The 14454-nt window shown below is 33.6% G+C and overlaps 1 protein-coding gene across 1 annotated transcript in view; it reads left to right on the forward strand.

Moving 5' to 3' along the window:
* The window catches only part of LOC124369881 (striatin-interacting protein 1), a 44432-nt gene extending 35492 nt beyond the window's left edge, over positions 1 to 8940 (forward strand). Inside the window, exons 15-17 of the mRNA XM_046828019.1 lie at positions 852 to 949; positions 3428 to 5864; positions 8660 to 8940. Coding sequence (XP_046683975.1) covers positions 852 to 949; positions 3428 to 3595 — 266 coding nt within the window. The 3' untranslated portion in view covers positions 3596 to 5864; positions 8660 to 8940. The remainder of the gene's footprint in view (positions 1 to 851; positions 950 to 3427; positions 5865 to 8659) is intronic.
* The last annotated feature ends 5514 nt before the right edge of the window (positions 8941 to 14454 follow it).

The raw sequence follows: 14454 nt of genomic DNA on the forward strand, positions 1-14454 counted from the left end.
GAAAATTCGTAAATACGACAAAAATCTTAGTATGAATAGTCTGAGTTTTTAAAATAGAATTTTGTTTACAGTTAGTACTAGATTTACGTTCGTAGATCACCGTGAGTCTGCTGCGTATCTTTCCGAATTACAGCTCATCAGCTTTACGTAAATTACCAATCGAGAAAACATGATTTTGTTGTACTTTGTGTACGAATAACCATAGATAGATAACCTAATTAACAAATTATCCTAGTTCAGTAAATCTTATTTTGCCTGTAGATCTGTATTTATGTACATGCATCACTGCAAGTCTGCTGTATTTATTCACGAACAAGTGAAAGTATTGTAATCCGACTTAGGTTGTATTGTCTTAACTCAGTTACAGGTGTCATAGATTTGAACACAATCTGTTAGATGCTGATGTAGTATAGCTAGCATCTTCTAATGATGAAGACATGCATTATGTTATAGACACATACTATAATGAAAGATTTGCTCTTCATAATTGAATTGGTCTTCTGAAAACAATCTTTAGCAGTTATGCTTGAAATTAAATTAAATTATCAATTTGTAATTTGCTCTCTAATACGAAAAAAGGTACATGTGTATGAGTAATTTTTATTCTTGAAATATTGTTCATATAAATTCAAAATGACTTTTTTTGAATTTATACTTTAATAAATCTAGTTATATTTGAAAATTGATATGATTGAGTGTGGAAATTAGAAATGTGGTTTTGTAACATGAGTCCGAACTGGAATAGTGTGTGGTTATCTTGCAATAAAATAATGTATTTCTCAAAATGGTTTTCTGTAATGTATAAGTTACACATTATATAATGATTGTATAAGTGAAAATGTGTTGACCAGATCTTGATGCGAGGCCTTGGGACTTCCAAGCTGAGGAATGTGCTCTAAGAGCTTCTGTAGATAGATTCAACACAAGACGCTATAGCACGAACAGTTTGGTGAGTTGTCTGACTTACTTGTTAATATCTTCTTTACTCCTAAGCTTTCGTTAGATCGAGCACAAGGCAGTTTATGTTCTGAAACGAATTAGTTTGGCTGAACATGAACCGATCTCCATCTTGTGATTTGCAGTTAATTTTATACATGCTCCCATAAAGATTGTAAGAGACTTGTCTGCAGAGTAAGATCCTGACGTCACTGTAGGACTATGTTGCTCTGTATTGCACACTAGTTTCGCTGGTATATTGGTTCTTCACTGACAACTTACTAATTGAATGTTGAGTTTTATTAGCTCCACCTTCCTTTTAGTTCAGGAATCTGACACTGTCACAGACTTTTTTAAATCTCTTCAGAAGGAATGACTCCAGATTCCAGGAGTCAAGTCTGTGACAGTGTCAGATTCCAGATGCTGAACTAAGAAAGAGGAGAACTGGAGGTATCAGAATCAGAATCAGAATCGTTTTATTGTCGTCCAACAATTACAAAATTGTATTGACAAAGTCAAATATGATATTAAAAATATCACTATGTAGGCTTACAGAGCCTAAAATAAATACAATCTATATCTATGTTAAAAGTTTAAAATTGTAAGTCACTAAAATTAGCATTAAAAATCTCATCTACAGAAAAAACGTTTTTCTCTTGAGCCACTCTGCAACAACATTCTTAAACCTACCAACAGAAATTGATCTAGCACTTAATGGTAACTTATTGAATAGCCTAGCTCCGGTTATTGCATAGATTTTCCTTAAAAAAAACTAAACTGTGTAATATATATATATATACACGGAAGCGTAAGTATACCCAGTTCTTCAAAAAATGGCCTACAGGACTCATTGTCGCTCATTCCTACTATGCAGCGTATGGCTTTCTTTTGCCACTTAAACACAGTCTTGGCTCCACTAGAGTTGCCCCACAGTAAAACCCCATACAGAAGGTGTACATTAAAAAAAGCGTAATATGCACTAATGACAAGATTAAGACTTGTATACAATTTTAGTTTTTTTTAGTAGAAATATTACTCTTGTTAATCTAATACATAAATGGTTTGTATGGATTCCTCAGCTAAGCTTTGAGTCTAAATTGATACCAAGTAGTTTTACAGACTTATTTTCAGAATTACGTAAACTAAAGACAATTTCCTCGGTCTTGTTATTATTAACAGTTAATTTATTAGCAGAGAACCAGAGATAGGACCTTTCCCTCATATAGCCCATAATGACATCATTACGATACGGTACGATACTTATTGCTGTGTTTTCCATTCTCTTTTCCGGACATCATTTGTAGCATTATTGAAATGGTCTATAGACCTGCCAAATAAGAGATTCGTTTTATTGCACTTGGTTTTTTTAGTGCAAGGAACTTTAAGGTCAGTTATGAGAGATTTATAGTAAAAATTCATCAATTGATGATGCAAATATTAGAAGTTGAATTCAAAACAATAGAAGGAGAGGATCACCAGTATTGAATTTTATTGCTACATGATGTTGTTGAGATAAGCTTATCTCTAACGTAGCAAACAGTTCTAATCTGATCTTTGGGAACTGGGCAAGGCATATTCCCTATCAGACAGCACTGTTTAAAGTATTTTAACAATAAATCCCACCACAGGACAAATACAATTGGAATTAAAACTAGGAATTAAAATACTGATCTGGACTGTAAGCGAGACTATTATTTGGATTCGGATGAAGTTGCTGAAGGTAAACTGAAAACGTAGCAGCATGCAATAGAGAGAAAGAACACACAACAGTACTTAGGTTTTTAATATTAAGACACAAAGGAGTAGCATAGAACTCATTTTATTTTCAAAAATCAATTTTAATAATAATTATGATCAAACCAATTGTTTACAAAGTCTGGAGATAAATCGTTAATATGCCTAATTCCATGAGCAGGATACCGTATCAGTATTATGAACAACTTACAAATAATAATAATAGCTTAGTATCATTTGACATAATTATTATATCTGTTTTAGTTATGTTGTTTATTTAGACCAGGAACAGCAACGATCCAATTGAATTAACTTGATTCAATCCATTTTTCCTCAGAATGGCTTCTAACGCTTGGCTGAGTGACTTGTTGTCTTTGTATAAACAATGTAATACAACACGTTTTATCAAATTTACATTTGATGAATTGTTGGAAAGTGTTAAACACAATATTCTGTGCCTCCACACATGAAAATCCTGATTTAAAATATTTGGGAAATAATAAATTGTGTAGGTAACATCCAAATCTTACATATAGTTTTGTAATGTGTAAGTAAGCTGTTAAGATTTTTTTTTTTCCTTTATTACGTGAACATGAAGTAGATGAATGATGTAAAAAGAGAACATTTAATTGACGGCAACAGGCACCATAGAGAGGTGCCAATAATTAATTTAATTAGACTGAATGACACATTTGATGACAATTAGTTATCTTTATTACCTTGTGCAGTATTCACAACAACGTTCTCTTGTGTCTAGGACCCAGACTACGAGCCTGTAGACACCTGCATCACCAGTGTCCTTGGCTCTCTGAACAGTGTCAAACTGACGGAAGAGTTTAAGCAACATTATGACCTTTGGCTGCAGCAAGAAGTGTTCCAAACATCTGTTAACTGGGATGAGATCCTCAACTACAGTTATATGTAGACCGTGGACTATGGACCTGTATTTGGGGCCATTTCCTTGTTACAAAATAAAGTCCTATGTTTTTTAAGGGCATAGGAACACAATGGACATTTTCTTTTAATTTTAAAAGCTTGTTGTATACTCATTTTAAAATTACTGTTCAAATTTATGACTGTTTAACTAGGTAATATCCGTTTCATTTAGCCAGTATATAGAAGACTATATCAAATATTGTGTAGAGATGAGGACAGTTCCACAAAATTGGTTTACAATAAGAGAAACACATCAAATGTATTTATTTATAGGTTACTGCTGTAATTAGGATATAAATGTTGAAACGCTGGCATTTCACTCACACTGATGACGACGGAAAGGTTCTCTTCCTCTCGAATGAAGCTGTCGTTAATGGTCTCTTAAGATAAACATGTATTTTCATTTTTGCGGCCATTACTAGTTACCATATCCCACTGAGGTAGACTCTCTTATAATAAGGTAAGGCAATCCAAATACTAGTAACGAGAGTAACTTGTATGATACATTTCACCTTAAACTGTTCATATATTTATGATCTGCTATCTAGTGGTGGGATAACAGTTTAAGTTATCTTAATCGTTTTTTGATTTTTTTTGTTTTCATTATCTAATATTTATTTAAATCTTTTTTTCAACACGTACAATGAGTTAGAAAGCTATTTTGTTAACAAATTTCTGAAACGTTATTGGATAGATTGGAAGAAGTTTAATCTATTGCGGACCATAGATATTTTCCGAATGTCCCTGCATAAAATGGACTAAAATCACAAGCATATTCAGTGAATATCCTTTGTTTCCTAAGGTCTCTAGCATGTTGAATCTTATCTTGTCTTATCTGAACCCTATGTTGTGTGGGCTGACAAGAGACTGATACTCGCATTATCATTAGTTAACGATGGCAAGTGAATTGTCGTAATTCAGCTTGATATTGACTTTTTGTTGTCGTTTCAATTATGGAACGTGATTTACGTTGGTTACAACATTAATTATTGTAAACGTAATTAGTACTTCACAAACAATATTTTGGCAGAACCTTGATATGTTGCCTACGAAACATAAAGGTAAGTATTATTACTAGTAGATAGGTAAATCAGCAGGCTTACCATGAAAATTATCTTGTTGGGTCCACCAGTTAAAAAAACAAAATAAAAGTACACATTTTTCACATAATTAGAAATTTTCGATTGCACTGCAATCGTTCTCAACCAGTAGAGAGCAATGTAGTTGTCTGTTCATCTACTGAATGCTGAATTTTCTTTCATTGAATAGTCTTTCAGCAGTTTGAGGTAAATATTGTTATTGTTTATTAACTAGTGTTGAATGTTTTAATACAATCTAGTCATAATAAATTAGAAAATAGGTGAAAGTATAACATTAAACGTTTAATTTTGTCGGGACCATAATCTAAAACGTGCCCTATTTCTATCCACTTTAAGCAAGGACATCAGGAGCACGCCTTTGATCAGGAATGACTTAGCAGAGTGCAAAATAATTTGTACCATAATCTACACCACATCAAATGGGTTAAAATCGGTGAAAGTAATTCTTGACAGATTCATTGATATATTTTTCTGAACTTCATCTAGGACAAAATAATTTTGTTAGACAAATACAAGGTTGTGGAGCTTGAAGATACAGGTGTGGCTATCATTTTTTGCCAAAAAACTGTTTACTATAGCACTGACATAAGACTTAACCAAACCCCAGAAGTTTTGGTAGAAGAATTGCTGCCATTTGCGTGTCCTGTACTATATATAAGTTAAGGTTAAGTCTACCTCAGTGGTTTAAGGTTGCTTTACTGGGCGTGGTTTTTTACCAAGTTTGCCATACCAGAAGCGTAACCACTGGTCACAAGAGTAAGGTTGGTGAAATAAGGAAAGGGAAAAACTGCCAGTTCAGTGTATAGCCTCCTTCTTCCAAATAAAATTGCTATAGATTTTTCTAACTATCTTTTTTTTTAATTTTTAAACCCATTTCTTTTTATATGTTTTATTTGATAATTTATCATTATTTACTGAATTTTACAGTAATTATTGCTATAATTTAAAAATATTTAAATCCAAAACGTTTTGTTATTGTTCTGTTTGTTAGGCTTTATTTATTCGCTGTTATTAATTATTAGACAAATTATTAACAATAATATATTATTGTAGCATGGTTTTTACTTTCTTTACACTAAAATGTTTTTATATTCCTCAACTTTAAAGTTGTTTTGCATGCAATTTCAATTTTACCTGGAACTGTTAAGTATTAATAAGGTGGATTATAACTATTTTTCTTGATTATGTACTATACTGTCATGCATCATACAGTTATCGTTTTTTAATTACAGAAAAACTGGAATTATGTATATTTTATTTAAATTGTTACAATTGCATAGGATGAAATGGAATTATTATTTATATTTATTACATAATATTAAAACTTTCCTCTATGGTTTTTACTTTTATAACAACATGTCACAAAAAGTTCTATGGACTTTTTACTGACATATATTTTTTGAAGCTTAGACTTGTATGAATAAAATATGATCAAATAAATTGACGAGTTTTGATTGCTTCACCACACAATTTACGATCATTTTCCAATATGGTGTCGGTCTTGAAAACTTGAAACTTAAACATGCATTTTTCTTCTTCAATCTTTATTTTAAAAATAAAACATTTGTATTTTTTTATATTCCTCAATTTTAAAATTGTTTTGCTTGCAATATAAATTTTACCTGGAACTGTTAAGTATTAACACATTCGGTGCGGTGCGACGGGTATACCCGTCACGCTTGTCTACTGCCGCAGCATGGCTCAGTCTGATCTCGGCTCTTGAATGAGGAGGTTGTTTTCACTGTCAGGCCCTCAGATATTACTCCTTTGTTCTTTGTGCGCGCCAGTCTAGGTTTCCATTCTGATATCAGTGTATTACCTATACTTTATTGTTTACATTGTATTGTGCTGTGTTTAGTGATAAGTTTGGTTATTATTTTGAGTACTTTGTTCATGAATATGGCGGAAACTTCTGGTAACAATTCAGAAGACAGTGAAAATGAACTTTCAAGCAGCGAAGACAGCGCGGAAGAATACGACACCGACTCAGGTGAAGAAGGTATGTTTGATCCAACATGGAGTCCTACTACATCTGGTCATCGTAATATCCCTTTTACAGGGGAAAACAAACTTCTTTGGCCAAAACCAACACAAAATAGGCCAGTTGATTGGCTTTGGGTTTTGTTTGACATTATACTAATTGAAAATATAATACAATTTACCAACTTCAATGCCAGGGAACTATTTTTTGGCCCCAACTTGGAACCTCAGTTGGGTTGGAAAGACCTGACAGTAAATGAATTTAAAACTTTTATTGGAATATTGTTGCACATGGGTACTGTCAGACTGAACAGAATTAAAGATTACTGGAAGACTAATTACTTTTTGATTTCAAGGTTTTCAGGAACTCAATGAGTCGAGACAGATCTCTTTTGATTTTGAGGTGTTTGCATTTCAATAATAATACTCTGGAAACCACTGACAAGCTGTCTAAAGTAAAACCTGCTTATTGACTCATTTAATAATAAAATGTCGCAGGTTTACTCTCCTGGTAAAGATCTCTCTCTAGATGAAGGAATGATATTGTGGAGGGGCAGGCTTAGCTTCAGGCAGCACATAAAAAACAAAAAGCATAAGTATGGGATAAAAATTTATGCTTTGACTGGACCTGATGGCCTTGTTACTAATTTTACAGTTTACAGTGGGAGTGAGCGAATCCTGTCAGGGAAAAGTCATACCTCAAAAGTAGTAAAATATTTGATGACTGGAAAATTGAACAAGGGGCATTCATTATATATGGATAATTATTATAACAGTCCTACACTTGCTTGGGAACTTCTGCAAAAAGATACTTATTGCACTGGAACTCTCAGCAAAGACAGAAAAAAAGCACCACCAGACTTGAAAACTATTACACTCAAGAAGGGAGAAAAAGCAGAACGTTATGCGGAGGGGGTTATGGTAGGCAAGTGGAAAGATAAAAGAGTTGTCAATTATATATCAACAGAGTTTGAAAACGACATGGGTGAGGCAAGTAACAGGCGTGGACAAATGAAACAAAAATCCATTCCAATAATACACTACAATGCCAAAATGAAGGGTGTTGATCGCAATGACCAACTTTTATCTTACTACCCGTGTAATCACAAGTCCCTGCGCTGGTATAAAAAGGTTTTTGTCCACGTATTGCAGATGTTTGTCACCAATGCCTATTGCCTTTATTGCTTTGCAAATCCTGAAGTGAAAATTCCCTTATACGACTTTAGGTTGAGTATCATTGAGCAACTTCTTCCACCAAAAGACGACATACCTAATGTCCCAGCAAAAAGACAGCGATTGACTGAACATGTCATTTCGAAAATTTCTGAAACTCCTGGTGGAAAATCCAGAGGAAGAAGGTGCAGAGTGTGCAGCAGAGAAGGGAAAAGAAAAGAAAGCATGTATTTCTGTTCGCAGTGTCCTGAAGAGCCAGCATTGTGTGTAGTGCGGTGCTTTGACAAGTACCACAAAGAATAAAATTTGGACCTTTTTATGGGGGTAGGTGGGATGTAAATAGCTTTAAACAACATGTGTGGTGTAAATAAACATTAACAATAATTATCCTACAGTGCTAACTTAAAAATGTTTGTTCTTCGTCTTATTTTTTGTGTGTGGCTTGTAAACTAAGTTCAGTGGCTTGATGATGGGTATACCCAACATTTTTGTAATTGACTAATTTTGTTCCCAGAACCTGAAAAATAACTTTTAAAAGTGTTAAAGAAATTAACTTCAATAAGAAAATCTGTATACTTCATTTTGTTTAACTTAGAACTATTAAAATTATGTGTGTCTCATCTGTGGGCCTGGTGACAGGTTTACCCGACGCCGAATGTGACGTCATTATCAGCACCATAGAATCTTCTCAGCTGACTTCTATCAACATTTCTGAGGTCCATGTATGTTAATATAAGAATTTTATGTAAAAAGAATTTTAGGCCCGGGATTTGGCATGCAGCACTCAACGTGTTAATAAGGTGGATTATAACTATTTTTCTTGATTATGTACTATACTGTCATGCATCATACAGTTATCGTTTTTTAATTACAGAAAAACTGGAATTATGTATATTTTATTTAAAGTGTTACAATTGCATAGGACGAAATGGAATTATTATTTATATTTATTACATAATATTAAAACTTTCCTCTATGGTTTTTACTTTTATAACAACATGTCACAAAAGGTTCTATGGACTTTTTACTGACATATATTTTTGAAGCTTAGACTTGTATGAATAAAATATGATCAAATAAATTGACGAGTTTTGATTGCTTCACCACACAATTTACAATCATTTTCCAATATGGTGTCGGTCTTGAAAACTTGAAACTTAAACATGATTTTTTTTTTCAATCTTTATTTAAAAAATAAAATAAATTTGTATGGGACTTTTTTTATATCCGGCTTGTACCAGAGCTATGTTTATTCCCTTTTTTCTCATAAGATTTTATGTGTTAATTTATCAATCATAAACTAGCGTCTGAATAATTTAAGGTTATAAAATCTCAATTGTTCTAAGCTCTGTGCCTTGGTTTACTATTTTTTTTTTTTTTTTTTCGTTTTTAGTTACATAACGTAAATAAAACTTAGGAAAGATACAAGCAATAATTACGGACAAATGTTGTTTTTAATTATAATTTTTGTCTAAAAAAAACAATTTACAGTGAAGAAAAATTAAGTAAGATGACATTAATACCAGCCAGATACAAGATACTCTATTTATGAACTTAGAATACAAAAGATGCATAAAAACGTAATGAACCAAAATAATTAGAGTGACTTTACAATATGAAAAGTTTTAGTGTGTAGATAATAAATCCATCTTCTGAATAGTATGTCCATGAGAGACCATTTCCTGAGTTGTAATTAAGTTCTTCACTTGTCTGATTCTTTTCAAATGATCTGAAAGAAAGTTGTACGAGTAGTGTTCAATAAGGATCCAATCTCACTTTCTATTACTCTAGTAAGTGACTGATCTGAGGTTAGCACTCGCATACAGATGCAGTCGACTGTAGCGCACACGCTCAGGTCGGTTATACGACCTCGATATTGTGTCAGTCAGCTGACTTGCTGAATGCTCATTTCATTTTTCTTTTGTGCAGTAGGACGAAATATGTAGTACAACTATATAGCATCAAATTTTGTCAAAAGCTTGGTGATTCCCAAGTTGAAGCGATTTGAAAAATTCAACCTCATATTGGAAATTCAGCAACAATTCGAAACGTTGAAGTTATTTATAAAGTTCGCATTTTAGTGATGGAAGATTCATGCATTATTGTCAGTGAATAAGCTACAGAGATAAGCAGCAGTAGTGATTCAGATTGCTTGATTTTAACAGAAGGTTTTGCCACACACAGAGTATTTAGTAAGTAATTCCAATATTTGATCCAATGAAATTTTTCAGAAGAACAAAAGCAGATGTGACTAAATTGCTCAGGATATTGTAGAATACACACTGAATGACTCCTATAACAGAAAATGAATCATTGGTATTTGGGTAAGACTCAGAAACTAAAGTGCAGTATTTCCAGTGGGAACACACATGAAGCATGTCAAGTTTCAACCAAAATCAAGGTCACATTGACTGTGGACTGTGTTTTTTACTGCAATGGAGTAGACATCACGAGTACGCACTCGAGTCTATCACTAAATAGTACTATCTAGAATTTGGATATTGCCTTCGTGATGCAGTCTGGCGTAATGTCCTGAGTAGTCATAATATCCACAAAATCTTGGCAGCTTCATCAGAACAATATTTCAGAGCATTCTTACAACCTAGTTCAACATTTCTTGGCAAACCACAGTATCCCTGTATTATGTGAGACTCCCTATTCCCCAGATATTGCACAGTGTGATTTCTAGTTGTTCGCTGTAAGCTTGAACATGCATCTTAGAGATTTTGATAAAAATAAATTTAGCACTTAAACTAGCACTGGTTAATTTGGGTAGAAGTTGACAGGTCAGCAAGCTCTCAATTTACTCTTATTTGCATTTCTGCTAGGTTATCTTTGTAAGTATAGTAACTACACATAAATTAAAGCTATGAAATCCATAAACCTCAAAAGGTATCCCTGTGCATTTGCTCTATTAATGCATTGTGTCCATATAATAATTAATATCACCATATTCATGATTATTTACTTATTGAGATGTTCTGTTAGATACGTGATATTATTCTGAAATGTCAGAATTTAAAAATGTGTTTATTAGCCCTTTAGAGACCATGCAAAAATTAGATTTACTAGCCAAAAGACGATATCAATTGAGGAATTTTACATAATTTAAACCAATATAATTTAACTTGTATTGCGTCTAGCTAGAATCATGATTTATTCCTTATGACATTGTTACCGATTCTACTACTGTTTGTCTATATTATTTCCAAATTTCAGTTCTATATCTATTTTGACAAGATTTATAGCGTCTTTTTTTTTAAATCTAGGAAGTAAAATTACAATCTTTTGTACATCGCAAAAAACTAACTTTATATCAAAAAAATAGTTTTCTCTTGTTATAGTTTCAAATGTTTTAATAAAATGATTGTGTGCTATAGAACATTTAGGCATCTGTAGGGAAACGATGCTGACTAAGTTGTAGATCACTAAAATTTTGCTTCGTTATGGTAAAGTATACAATTGTAAAGTGTACATAGTTTTATCAGCCCTAGAACATAACCAAATAAACAAAGAAGCAGTGTGACGAGACATAAACAACCGTCAACGTAAACCGAAAAAGAACAAGTTATTATGCAGAGTCAGCATTTGTTGACAGAATCCGATGATGAGTGAAGTTATTTATATCTCTTTATACTTTATATCTTTAGTGACCAGGTGTATGTATATTAAGTAGTGTTTTGTTTAGGTACAGTTATGTGGTTGTTGTTAGGTTAGGTTGTAGTGTTTTGAAGGGTTAACAAAAAAATTGTCTATGCCATTTAACTGTAATGTACGAGGTCCAATCAAAAAGTATCCGACCTCGTCGTGTATCGCGGCTTCTGCTGCCAATAATGAGATAAGATTTGTTGCGACAATAGTTCCTACTATGATAAGGAAAGGTACAAAGTCTTATCTTGATCCCCCGACTGGTTCGCCGGAGACGGTTCAGTATGTACTGATAAGTCAAGTGCGCGTATCGGTTTTCTCTAACTGTGAAGATGACGGAAAAAAGTGGAACAACGTTTATTGCATTAAATAAAAAAGACCTGACTTGTGGGCGTCTCAAAATTGGCGGCTACACCACGACAATGCGCCAGCTCATTCTTCCCAGCTCATTCAAACTTTTTTGGCGAAACACGGCACTCCGCAAGTTCCTCAGCCTCCGTACTCTCCAGATATGGCTCCATGCGATTTTTGGCTCTTCCCCCATCTCAAAAAACCATTGAAAGGCACCAGATTTGAAAGTCGAGAAGCAATTATGAAAAAAAACGACAGCTGATCTCATGGCGATGCCGAAAAGTGATTTTCAAGACTGCTTCCAGAAGTGGAAACGTCGCTGGAATCGTTGTGTTGCTTCTCAGGGTGCTTATTTTGAAGAAAATTAATGCCAGCTTTTTTCAGGTAACTTCAGTTTTACGTTGCACCAAAAGGTAGGATACTTTTTGATTGGACATCGTATGTATAGGTGGTATAAGCAAGAACAGGTTATGGAAGTGAGACTGATGAATGGGATACAACAATGCATATTCGGATACCAATAATTAAATTTCATTATAAATGTCACTTTGGTGGTCATAATCTTCTGTGACTGTTTTGTTATACCGATACTATAAAAGCGTCAACATAAATTACTCATATGTGAGTGGTTATGACTAGCTTATCTCTGTTCACAGTGAATTTCAGTCTTGTAGTGAAGTGCTGTATTTGTTATTAAATAACTAACAATACATCGCAATATATCATTTGTTTTATTTTTAAAATACAGAAAACGTGCTGCCTTCGGTCCCAGAGCAGAACTAGGCCCTGATAATGTTGAAACTTCGACCGCCTCCCGTTCTACGCTTCACGATGTCCTGTCATGTTTCAGTTGAGGTGTCGTTGCTGCCCTCCATTTCTGAAATACATTTTAAAAGCTAGAGGAATCGGATTATAGTACTTACTAGAGAAAAACATTTTAAAATATCAACAAACACTCATACTGACAAATGAGTACAAAATATGTTTTTAAGCTTTAATGACCATTTTTATATATAGAAAAAATGTTGTTCCAAAATACAAATAATGAGATGCATAATGGGGTTTTCTCAAATGTTGCTTACTTATTTGCTGAAAATATTAGAGGTTGGAATGGTAATGCATGCACCGCCAAAAACAAGTATTTTTCTTTGCACCAGAAAGATTTTTTAGTACTATAATATTTTATTTCTTTTTGGTATTAAACTTGTCTATTACTTGAGCAAAGCAGGAATGTGTTGAAGAGAAAATTAGACCTGGATGCTGTGATAAGATTGTTTATGCTGTCCAGGGAGGTTTAAATAACAAATTCAAGTATTTTTCATGAAGTCGTTAGCATGATAAACTAATTATGATCATTTATAACGCTACCAAAGCAAATACTGAAATATTACAATCATACCAAAGAGAAATTGATAGCAATCACTACTAATTGTCTCTCCCCAACAATAATAACAATGCAAGCTGGAATAACAATGTCACTTGCACATATGACCGACACACTTCCACCCACCATCATATTCTGTGAATCGCCAATGCTTTGTTTACTTCCCATTGTCTTATCTTATTCCTTTTATTAATCTCAATATGTTGTTCAAAACATGGTTAGTTGTCGGTTATCATTCTTAAATACTAATCGTGTGTATCATGAATGCATATGTCGTGTGATGGTGTAATAAAAACAAAGTAGTGTTACATTTTTGTAACAGTTTACAACATAGACAATCTACAAAGCTAATTTCCCAACAATTTAATACTCTACAACTCCAATACAACCAAATCTGGTATAAATAGTTTAAAATAACAAATACAACATAGTTAGGTAGAGAGGAGTGTGTGTCAACATAGCAAGTAAAAACCGAATTAAAGAAAAACTAATATAGATATGATAAATTAAAATAATGACCATAATAACATTTATAATTAATCTGTTTAATACTTGCAACAGGTATAGGTAGAGTAGGCTTTATTTCTATTGTTTAGAATAAGTAAGACCCCTTGCTTAATTTTAAATTGTTCACAACATGAACCGATGGGCTGATTTATATACCTTTGGACCTATCGTACGATATAACGTCCGTTTCTCATTGGTGGACTCGTCCCGTCTGTCTGCTTCTTGTAGTGCCCCTCAATGCCCGACTTAGTCAGTTTTTCGGAATGGTAACTCGGCAAAGGTTTCAACTTTTGTCTTCTCATTTGTAGTATGAGTCTCACTTTGGAGCTCACCGCATTATGAAGTAGTAGAAGCAGTCTCAGTTTCTCTCTTCCAAGGTGTGTGGATATTTAACCCCCCTTGTATATCTCGTTGGCTGTAGCAGTGCCCTCTCGACTCTCAACTCGTGATGAGCGATATCTCTACAAACTCTCTGTTTTCTCGATGTCTGCAGTAGTGCCGTCTAGGGTCCCGATGCGCTTTGCGAACACAGTTGCAGTAGTAATGCTGCTTTAAACTATCTCATGTGCGATAGACAGATGGATTCTTGTCTCCTACCCCAATGCCAGTGACTGTTGTTAGTGATAACTCAGGATTTATCAAGTTATATTCAAGATGTTAAACATAAAAATAATACAATCAATGAACTCAATGATAGTATATAAC

The sequence above is a fragment of the Homalodisca vitripennis genome, chromosome X (assembly GCF_021130785.1).
Source record: "Homalodisca vitripennis isolate AUS2020 chromosome X, UT_GWSS_2.1, whole genome shotgun sequence".
In the NCBI taxonomy this organism is placed as follows: Eukaryota; Metazoa; Arthropoda; class Insecta; order Hemiptera; family Cicadellidae; genus Homalodisca; species Homalodisca vitripennis.